General features: G+C 41.9%; 1 protein-coding gene across 1 annotated transcript in view; it reads right to left on the reverse strand.

The window, feature by feature from the left end:
- The window catches only part of UNC80 (unc-80 homolog, NALCN channel complex subunit), a 134,154-nt gene that overhangs the window by 92,803 nt on the left and 29,720 nt on the right, over nt 1-11,631 (reverse strand). The window contains exons 11-16 of the mRNA XM_021398329.1: nt 8,422-8,556; nt 7,546-7,768; nt 6,584-6,724; nt 2,718-2,986; nt 1,739-2,089; nt 835-981 (exon numbers count right to left, since the gene is read on the reverse strand). Coding sequence (XP_021254004.1) covers nt 835-981; nt 1,739-2,089; nt 2,718-2,986; nt 6,584-6,724; nt 7,546-7,768; nt 8,422-8,556 — 1,266 coding nt within the window. The remainder of the gene's footprint in view (nt 1-834; nt 982-1,738; nt 2,090-2,717; nt 2,987-6,583; nt 6,725-7,545; nt 7,769-8,421; nt 8,557-11,631) is intronic.

Here is an 11,631-nt window from a genome sequence, read left to right on the forward strand (position 1 = left end):
GAGGCTAACCAAAGGCATGGAGAAACACCTGGCTCCCATGCCCACTATGGATGGGGGCACAGTAAATTCTCATTACAGTCATCAAATATGCTATCTGCTGCAAGCACAGAAGGCAAAGAAGTATGTGCTGGAGAGAACCTCTGGAAGGCTCCCATTTGACGGGGCATTGGACTGATTTCACAGAGTCAAATTCTTCTGGTTGAAATCAAATGTCTGGGTTACATCCTGGGCACTTTCCAATACTTCAGCCTGAGCAGACTCTGAAGTATAAGGAATCAACAGTAATGAACCACCCTGCCCTTCAACAGGGCACATGTCTTCTACTTTCTTGCGGTACAAGAACATGCCTGCAAGCACAGTCCACTTCAACTATCAGGAGCTGATGAAGCAGCCCAGCAGCAACCAGTTGTAATTATCGTTCAGAAAGGTGGACATAGCTACTTAGACTTCAGAATTTAGATATGCAACCCAAAATAGCTTCACCTCTTCTAAACAGCAAACTCTGTTGGAGTTCCATCAGTGTAAAAAGTGACTTACACCAGCACACGTGGGGCTTTGCTCCAATCTATTTGTGACTTTTCACACAACCTTTGCATTAGGTGCTGAAATGTACCCTGGGCCTCAGATGTACTCTTAGCAAGCCCCAGGGTCTGGAAGGTAACATGAAAGTTGAAAATCTGCTACAGCTGGGCTGCAACACAGTCTGTGTGCTCAGACGAAGAGAAACACAATTGTACTCAATACAAAAAAAGCTACAGAGGGGGCAGACAGCAATCTCAGCAGCTGATGTCAAAAGTACAAGGGGGACATTTTAATGAGCTTTAGTTTTCTTACATTCTCCCGGAATACCTGGTGTCTCAGGCGATCTCCAGAGAGCCCTCGGTGTCCTTCTCCACAACCATAGGCACAACCCAAGGACTTCACAATTTTGATAAGCATTGTGAGTGCCAGCCTATGGGTGCTGATTGATGGACCTTCATCCTGAGTCACAGAGAGAAAGTTGGTGTAAAACCTTGGCAAAACCACTGGCATTTTGTTAGCATTTTACTTTCAACAAACTGTAGCCTATTTCTCCCTTCAGACACTCTGTTACACAGTTGTAACTCTTAAAATGTGTATTGCAATTATTTTTCAAGTTAGAGCTCCAGCCTCCTCCCTTTAAACTCCACTTAAAAAGCTATGTTAAAAACGCAAAGCCCACTAACACAATGCTGTAAGTATCATTCAGCATTTACTTCAAAAAATTCTGCCTGAAAACAGAGAGCTGGCTTGCTTGGGCAGAAAAGCAACCATATTTTTAAAATATCTTTAGTATTATACTACCACAAGTTGCAATTTTGGAGGCCAGCAACAGACCTTCTCTGCCAATTCTCATAGCAATATTGAAAAATTTATGATTTCTGGTTATCACAGAAAACAAGCTGCTCTCAAACACCGAATTTTGGTTTTCCTTATAAGCTACACATAATAAACCTTATAAAGAAATAATGATTGCTTTGCATTTTGATAGGATATTGAAAATGTCCAAGTAAGACTCACAAACTGCTTTTGGAGAAGTTACAGCTTGAGTTCCCAATCGTGTTTCCTCAGCAGAACTTTAGTGAGTACCAGAACAAAACAAATAAATTTGTGCAAAGAAAAATGAAGGAAAACAAGGGCAATTGCATACACATGCATACTTTGTCTTAACAGATATTACAGTACATCACAGAGTGATACAATGAGAAGCAAAACATACCTTTTCTTGTTTTTTGTCATTCTTTTCATATGGCCCTCCTCCTCCACCACCTCCATCACTTCCTCCTCCACCACTTCCACCGCCTCCTTCTTCTCCTCCATCTCCAGCTCCACTGACTGGAGGAGGCCCAAATCCACAAGCTGAACCTCCAGAAGCTTTGAGTTGGAAGGATCCTTCACTTGGTCTCTTTTCAGGGGCTTCATTTTCTTTGTTCTCACTCTTCCTCCGGACTTTCTCTACACATGGCACCACTCCAAGCTGAAGCAAGCACTCCACAATGTTCAGTGCCACATCACAAATCCTGGAGCTAATGTCATGGTTCAGGACCAAGTAAACAGCCTTCAGGACTACCTGGTAGAAGCAAACATCATATTTAAAATTAGACTAATTTTCTCTCCTGGTACTATTCGGTGCCTGGAAATTCTAGTCATAGACCAAAGATTCATTATAGCAGGCACAGTACAAACTCAGAATGAATAACACAACCCTCAATCCCAAGAGCCTATAAACTAGGTGTAAAAGAAGAAACCACAGGTTGGGCACAGTCAGGCAGAAAAGGAAACCATGAGATGACATCTGTGAGCCTGAGAACACTGCTTCAGTGCAGCAGGTGCTGTCAAGTCATTAAGAGGAATGAAGCAAAGGTGAGTTTCAAGGTGCCATCAAGGTGCTGTTCAGTTTTACGCTGTTTTATAGGGAATTCAGTGCATGCTCCAGGAACACAGTAATTAAATAATATCACTTAAGATTTGATGTGTGCATTACACGTGCACATGCACTCCTTGGAAGGAGTAATAGGAGTTGCAGTATCTCAAAGGAGACTTTTATGATATGCACAAATGTATCTGACTGACCTTTATGTACTGCTGAGAGAAGTCATATAAAGAGGTGGAGGAAAAGCCCATCAAAACCCTGATCTCAATGGTACCACTATATTGACAGAAGAGGGACCTGGCTTTCCTCATTTCTTGCCAATTACCGAGAGATCCAGCATGCCGTTCTTGTGGACAAAGTTGTTGGTTCCATCAATGTGATCCGTATCCTCCAAGCAACTGTAATTGATGCATGAGTCTGTCAGGCTCCGCGGGAGGTTGGCACACGCAAGAGGCTCATGGGGCATCTCAGGGATGGGCACCTGATTGCAAAGCTTCCTCATGTGCTCACTGAAGAAATCGGCATAGCCCACATTGAATGAAGCCAGGGTAGTGTTGAAGGTGGCCACAGTGATGGTAGAGATCTGGGACCGCACTGCAGGGAAGAAAATGGCTACCTGTGAATTTTCATCTCCAGATTTAGAAAATGGCAAACTAAGGCTGTGCTTGTTTACAGGACGGGTGCAGCTCTTAATGCAATTTGCAATGCTGAAAGACAAGATAGGTTCCTAATTCCTCTAATGGGTGCAAGTTAATTTCATCCTTTAAGCTACTGCAAATTAGAACCCAAGATTGCTCTAGCAGTATAGTTCCATGGCAGCATAAATTGATCTGAACCTACAGGGCAGTTAAAACCATGGAGTCCAACCAATTTAAACTTGATCCAAAATGAGGATTAAATTTTGGCTAGCTTTGCTCCCTGTAGTGGTCCAGTGCCTGGTTTCAGAAGCAGGAACACCACAGCAAGGAAAAGAATAAGCACTCTGCAGCTGAATACTAGAGTGAAGGTAGGTTAGCAACATCAATTTAAAATAGCTTTCTTAGTCAGACTGACTTGAAAGATTTCATCACACCAGTTGAGAAAAAAAAACAAACCCCAAACAATAAAACCTAGCACTACCTGCAATAGTACATCACCAACATGTAAAACTGGCTGATGAGAAAGGTAATGTGGCATCTAAGTTCACAGTACCCAGAAAAAGGACATTGTGACATAGCTAGCATAATTTAAAATTGGCTAGCTCAGGCAGTGACAGCATTATGGCAACACAGGCTAATTTTCATTAAATGCTCATGCTGAACTCCAGCACGCAGTATGAGTAATTTCCTATGCTTAGCGCTTTGTAAATAGGTCTGTACACCTGATAGTGTAGCAAAATCATGTGTCCCACAGCACCGACTGGACCATCTTCTTCAAGACAGTATGGTAACAGTGCTATGGAATAACAACAAACTTCTGCCTAAGGCTACTTAAAGTGTTCTAAATAATAAAATAATAAAGCTAGTAGGAATCTTCAAGAACTGACTCAGCAATGGACTGGGTACATTTTGCAAACAACAACTTGTCAGAGTGGTGACTACATGTCTCCGCAGCCTGTGCAACCCTGCCAGCACTGAACGAGCAGTTTTTATTAAGAGAAATGTTCTAAGGCCAATGGTAGTGCTTCAAATTGGCTAAAAATTGGTTAACGATCAGTACAGGAAGTAGCTGCTGTACCTAATGTGACAGGATTACTTGATGGCAAGTGTGACTTTTCAATGGCAATCACAGACATATGCATGCTGAAGATGACAACATAGAAAGTATGGAATTAGGAAACTTCATTCCTGAGTTACCAAGTTTGAGGACTACCCAAGAGTAACTATTTTCTGTTTCACTGAGATTTTGCTTATTTTATTTTGAAATGGTCAACAAAAATCCATATCCAAAATCTACATAAAATACCTTTTTTCTGTGCTAAACCTTTATTTCATTATCACTGACAGAGCTGACTGCTGGATGGAACTCAGAGGCAGAGGAGAAGAACTAAGGACTCTTCATTTATATCCAGGGATGCCTGTAGCAGGTGTGTCCATGACTCCTCTTCAGCATCACAGAATCATAGAATTGCTCAGGTTGGAAAGGACCTTCAAGATCATCAAGTCCAACCGCAACCTATCCATACTGCTCTAACAACCCACCACTAAATCATGTCCCCGAGCACCACATCCAAACGGTTTTTAATCACATTCAGGGATGGTGACTCAAACACCTCCCTAGGGAGCCTGTTCCAGTGCTTAACAACCCTTTCTGTAAAGAAGTTTTTCCTGACATCCAACCTAAACCTCCCCTGGCACAACTTGAGGCCATTTCCCCTTGTCCTGTCACCTGTCACCACTGAGAATAGACCAGCCCCGCTCTCACTGCAATCACCTTTCAGGTATTTGAAGAGAGCAATGAGGTCTCCTCCCCTCAGTCTCCTCTTCCCCAGACTAAACACCCCCAGTTCCTTTAGTCTCTCCTCAAAGGGCATATTATCCAAGCCCTTCACAAGCCTTGTTGCCCTTCTTTGGACCTGCTCCAGCACCTCAATGTCCTTTCTGCACTGAGGCACCCAAAACTGAACTCAGTACTTGAGGTGAGGCCTCACCAATGCCGAGTACAGGGGCAGGATGACTTCCCTAGTCCTGCTCACCACACCATTCCTGATACAAGCCAGGATGCCACTGGCCTTCTTGGCCACCTGGGCACACTGCTGGCTCATATTCAGCCAACTGTCCATCAGCACACCAAGGTCCCTACATAGGACATAACTAATTCTTTATCTCTGATTTTTAGTGTCAGTCAGAAGATGCTTGGATATAGTTGGCCACAAGAGAAATACTAGGTGATATTTGTACTTATCCTTCAACTACAGAACGCTTCGTTCAAAGTCAGAAACTTCCACTGAAAATAGTTCAATTTGTCCTATTACTCATATAGTTGCAGCACAATTGTACCTTAGGTACAGCCAGCACAACAAGCACTGTATATGGTACAACCAGTGTAACAAGCATTATATATGGCTACTTTTTAGAAAATATTTGGCTAGAAAGCTGGTGTAGTGTGTGGGATTACTCTCCTACAGTATAAATGTAGGTCATGTATATAGACTGCACAAAACTGATCCAGGAGCAGAATTTTGCCCAGACTCACAGAGCAGGGATAAAGGAGATGTGTCCATACTAAACTAGAGCTGATGCAAATCCATTGTCTATCCGACTTTCAGAATTTCTGTACTAAAACGCATGGATCTTTGGAAGCTCCCAAGGCTACAGCACATAAAAATGGGAGTATCCTTCTTGGTATGCTCCCTGACAGCTTATGCAGACAGATTGTGCCCTGCTCCATGGAGTGCGTGATATCCTCTTCCCTCATGAATGTTTAAGGTTGCATTTACCACAGCTGAGGCCTGATCTCTATGGCCAGGTTTTGCTAGTAGCACTGCAAAGGAGGGAGAAAAATTTGCTGTATTTAGGCAGCAGGAATAGTGCCAGCAAAGCCCTCTGGCGCAGACAGCTCTGCTGACAGAAAAGAACTTTCCTCTGTGTGGCTAATGTTGTTTAACAAAGGTGGAGTTGTCCTGCCAACAGAAAGACTCTTTCTTATGGAGCAGACTTCATCCCAACAGGGGTGCTCTCATAGTGGTCATACTGGCATTGCTATTTCTGCAGAGGGCTCCAAGACAGATGGGCTCCAGGGAGATGGAGCAAATTTCAAAGCCTGGCTTCTATTTTGAATTAGGAGAAATTAAGAAAAAAGTGGAATTTTCAGCACAACTGAGGACTGAGATGAGGCACTAAGTATCAAAAAGTTCCCAGAAAACTAGCAAAGCAATACCAAGTTTCTGCCCAAATTTCTGTGCTGTGTACTGTAAAGGCAAAAAAAAGAGTCCAAAAAAAACCGCACCAGAACAATAACAGAAAACAAAAACAAAACAAACAAAAAAACACAACACAAACTCTTTCTTCTCCCTGCTAATGGCTACCTATATAAATATATATTTATTATAAAGTGCACAAGATAAACATGAAAGGCTTAGAAAATATTTATACACAGAACAAAAACAGGAAAAAACATCTACTCATACACTTATACATGGAAACAGTAACACTTCCTCAGCTTCCTGGAGATCATATTTCAATGAAATTTTTCTTGATGTGTTAAATTTACCTTCTTTGACTGTGTTCTCTCCATGGCTGTTTGAGTGGTCTGGCAGATCAGAGACAAGAGTGTGGTGAGAGTGTGAATGCCTAGCGCTCAGGCTTTCCATTTCCGTTGCTGTGTCAGAGCTCCCCCGTCTGGTGAACTTTCCTAGGGTGAAGAGAAGAATTCGATATTAGGTTTACTCATCTGAGAGCTTCTCGGAGGTTCTAAGAGACAGTAGCAGAAGATAGAAATGGAAAGGTTGGAGTCAGAAGCCATGGCCTTCCAGGACCCTGTGAAGTGTAGCAAAACAAATGAAAATAGGATATCTTGTGGGGGTTCACTGAAGTAAAGATTGGCTTAATAATATCAGAATGCTGTCTGTCATCTTCAGGAAAGGATGTGAGAATGAAAATATATGACATCAGAATTTTGTGAAAAAGAAGCCATGCCTAGGGTCTGTTCTGTGAACTTGGAAGCTTGAAGGAACCAACATTTAAACAATGCATCTTTGTAATACAAAGACAGGGTAAGCTTAACTATCTGAAGCAATACTCTATTTATTTTATATCCAACATTCACTCGAGGAAAATTGTTAGGTTTTTTTTCTACGCTTCTAATGACCATATTGCTGCTTCTCCAGAGATTTCTCCAGAGAAGAAAAGGATGTAACCATTCCTTGAATTTATTTTAAGCTGCAGTTGGATAATGGAGCTTAATGTGTATTCAAGTGGTACAGCCATGACTATAGGTTGCTACACTAGCTATTATTACATTATATGACAGTTTTTGGAGAAAAAGTGAACTATAAGTCATTCAAGGTTTGCTGCCAGCACAGTTGCCACTTCTGCAAACAGATGTTTCTGAAAACGGAACAAAGCATGTAAGATTGTAATAGGACAGAAGAAGAAACAAAAAGCCTCTGCTGTTCTCTAAATGTTCAGGACGGGAATGATACAGAACGTGGGGCAGAGGCAACAGTGTCTCACCCAGTATAGTGGTTTGCCATCCTCCTCTCTCAATGCCACGGCGGTCCTCTCCAATGCCAGAAAAACTGCCAAATGAAAAAGTGCTCCGAGTGGGCGAAACATCCAAATGGTCCTCATGGAGAAGGAAGGGCATCCCCATTCTCCGTTGACGCTTCTTCCCAGTATGGTGGAAAGGAATTGACCCTTTGCGCTCACGCTCTCTGTCCTCTTTGCGGCTTTTAAACTGCAGGAGGAAGAAGTGCAAAGATGAGAGCAGGTAAAGGCCCTAAGGCATTTAAGTTCTACCTGGGGGGGAAAAATTAAATCAGGTATGTGGCCCAACTGCAACCTTATGAGCTGAGCTTTTTGTCTTGGTCATTCATCCTGAAAGGAACTATCTACACTCAAGGACCATATGAGAATTTTAAGGAACTCAGTTTTACCACAGTCTGGGATGGATGCCCTTGAATAACTGTACAACATGCTCAGATATGAGAGGTAAATTTGCAGAATCCACAAAACTCTGCTAAGTATCTTGGATGGGTGCAAACCCAGAACTTCATTACGTTAAAAAAAACAACAACAACAAAAAAACAACTTTACTGACTTAGCTGGACCTACAGCGAGCACCAGTACTTAAAAATCTGGATGCTGTTTGAGTATCCTCTCCACGTGCAGTTTTAGCAGGACAGTTATTAGAATAACGATTTCAGTAATATGATTTCAATTCACGCATAATACCTAAACAATAACAGATTAAATTACTCCCAATGAAAAAAGATGACAATCTCCTACACAGCATGAATGCATAGTCCAAGCAGACCTTCAGCTGCTACTTACCGGGACATTTAGGTGCTGAATCATAGGTAAATTAAAGTACAGTTTTCCTCCACTCACCTTTTTGAAGATGTTCATCCCCAGATCTGTGGAGAGATCCGGAACTGCTGGCCTACGCAAGTTGGTCAGTGAAACCTTGGAAAACGCTTCTGTGCTTAGCGATTTTTCTTCCTCGTTACATTTCACTGTAAGATCCTGCAGCTCCCAAAAGAAGACAAGGAGACAAACACAAGGAAAAAATGGAGGTTAATCAGCTTAATAAAAGAAATGCTTCCAAGAGGTCTCATTGGAGGAGCACTGTAGAGGAAAAGGGTGTTCAATTCATCACAGAAAACATTATTCACACATTTAAAGAAAAACAAACAAACAAACACGTTTAGAGACTCCTAGAATTATTGACCTTGAGTAACATTTTTGTCATCAGGGAAAAAAAAAAATGAGCGAGACATTGTGCTGCCCATGACAGACTCAGGCATTGCTGTCAGCATGGTCTAGTGGCACAGAAGACCCATGGTCAGCTAAACTTGATTCTGATTCCAGGTATGACCCTGAGTGGCAGATGATCTTCCTGAGGCCTTGGTTTGCATTTATACACAATCACAGGAAGCACTCTTTGTGCAAAGTTTAATAATATATGTCCATAATCACATATTTTGGAATGGAGCTGCAATAAGCAGCATGGTCACCTCAAGACACTTTATTTGTAAAAATATTTTATTATACAATTTCATAAATAAAAGACTCTCTACGAATGTTACAAGCTTTTTTTTGATGCCATAGTGAGCTTTTTTTTGGCAAAGGAAAGGAGGACAGGACTGGGGCAGCACTCATCTTTAATTCTATTTATCTACTAAAGAAACCTAAGATGTCAACACCAGTAAGAATCCTGCACTTGTTATTACAAGTGCTCTAAGATCCTTCCACACCATGGTTCTCTTCTTGTATTTGTGAAAGCCCACATGACTTCTAGCATCAAATGTCCCAAGACCACAAAAACCTTGAGACTAATTTACCAATAGTTCAGTAGAGGGCGCTCTGCTCACCTTCTGCATTGAGCAAAGCACTCCAGCCGTCTACTGAAAAGAAAGGCTTTTGCTAAAGGTGGCATAAGCTCAGCTCCTGACCATCTGTTCTCATTAAGGATATGATGCCACTTTTCATGAGATGTTTGTGCAGCTGACCTGACCAGATCCCCTCAGGATAATTTTCTTCTGCCTAAATATCAGATTGTTTCCAATGGATATGCTCTTCTGCCTTGCTTCCTCATTAAGAAGGTTGTGCTGAACAACTCGGTTGTGTTAAAATACCTTTTTCCTTTCAGTTCTGACAGCTATATGCCATCAACAAATGAAGAGACTCCTATAGCATAGAAGGTATAGCTCCTGGCTAGCCAGATCCCAGCTCTGCAAAGAAGCGAGCAGTTTTATGCATATGAAGCTCCTGCAGAAGCCAGTGACACTCTTCAGCTGAAAGCTTAAGGACCAGTTACAGAGTTTGCAGTACTGGGATACTGGGGATCAGACTTCTCACACTAATCAAAGATTATCCTTAAATCCTTCCTATTCATTTTATCAATACAGGAATGGAGGGGACACACAACAGAAAGAATTCTGCTTCGCAGCTGTTTACAGTCGCATTCAGTCAAGGAATGCATTTAAACCATTTTGAAATAAACTATAGATGGGGGATTCATATGCAAAATCCATCAGACAGCAAATGAGGATTCAACCCTAGATGTCTCTCAACAGTGAGGTCAGAAATTACTTCATATGGCTTGGTTCTTAGCTTTTACAGCTCTCTATCTGGCTGGAAAACATCATGTCAATTTAATTCAGTTTCACAACTTTTTGTACATAAATTACTAAATCAGTGTTTTATTAGGTGGCCTACAGTTACCAAAATTACAGAGTGAGGATGAGGACCTGCCATGACACAAGCAATACAAACACAGAAAGACACAGTCCTAGTTGTGGTTAGGATGGGTGTCAAGTGAGAAACACTAAAAAAGCAAACTATAGAATTATCTTTAACCTACAGTGTTGTAGATGACTTTCTAAAGAATCAAAATAGTACTCCCTCTGAAGACTGATGTGCAGCAGATTATGCTGGTTTTAGGACATGCATAAGATGGACAAAAAAGCTAAACAGTTTTGAAGCTGCTACTCTAGATCTTGTTCTGATTTCTATTGCCTTTGTTATGCATGACTGTAAAGCTAGCAGCTCACTAATACTTCCCTCAGCTCTCAAGGTATTGCACTTGAGTCTCTTGCCTTTATATTAGTATTGCTGCGAGTCACTACAGCTGCATTAGCACAGTGTTTAATTTAAGCTTTCGCTCTTTGCCCCTGCAATGTTAGCCCAAGACTAGAGGTTTGCGAGCCTCTGAAGGTCTCATTTCCTAGACCCATCCTTACACTAAATTCACTGCATATAGGTACAGTGTAGGCTTCCCTTCTCATGTGTTGCTAGTTCTGAAATATGTTTGGATTAAACTCAGTTCCTAGAGGAAGCTAGTATTAATTTTATTCACTGTAGCCAGTACTCCTTTTGCTATGCAATAAGGAGTGCTGGCCTGCTGCACTGAATCTTTTTCCACTTTGCTCTTCATTGACAAGTTTTAAGCATATTCCCCGTGCCTGCCTGATGAACTGGTTAAGTCTCAACATACAACCCTGTGTACTGATAAAAAGAAATGGCAAATCTCTGTCCTTTAGAGGTGGCTCTCCTTTGACTAGCAGGGAACTTGGGTGATGAGACAATTCAAGATCCTCAGCTAAGTGCCTACAGTCAGCTGGGGATGAATTGCAGGGCCTGGGTGTCTCTGTGTTGCACACACTTCAGCCTGCAAAGCTGTAAACAAGGGTGAAATGAGCTGAACCTTTTGGTGCATGGAGGACTGTTTGACCTTCTCCATCACAGCTGTTCTGCTTAACAAATTGGAAACCCTTTTAAACAGGATTCCAGTTTGATGAAGTACAGTAAAAATACACAGGACTGACACAGAGGTTACCAAAAGCAATCAAATCTAGCCCTGGAGGGAAGAATGCCCTGGACAGAGTCCTCACATTAGTAGCTAGAAGGTACCCAGTGGAATTGCCAAATGGATTTAACAGAAAAATGTTAGTGAAGAGCAACTGAATAAAGGAATCTTTTGCAAGAGAAACATCTTGAAAGAGCAAGAAATAGCCAAGTGTGCGAAAGGAAGAAAGTGTTTGTCAACGGTTTATGGGCGTTAGGCCCGATTCCGTGACAAAGGGGACGGGGGACCCA

Source organism: Numida meleagris, chromosome 5 (genome assembly GCF_002078875.1).
Source record: "Numida meleagris isolate 19003 breed g44 Domestic line chromosome 5, NumMel1.0, whole genome shotgun sequence".
In the NCBI taxonomy this organism is placed as follows: Eukaryota; Metazoa; Chordata; class Aves; order Galliformes; family Numididae; genus Numida; species Numida meleagris.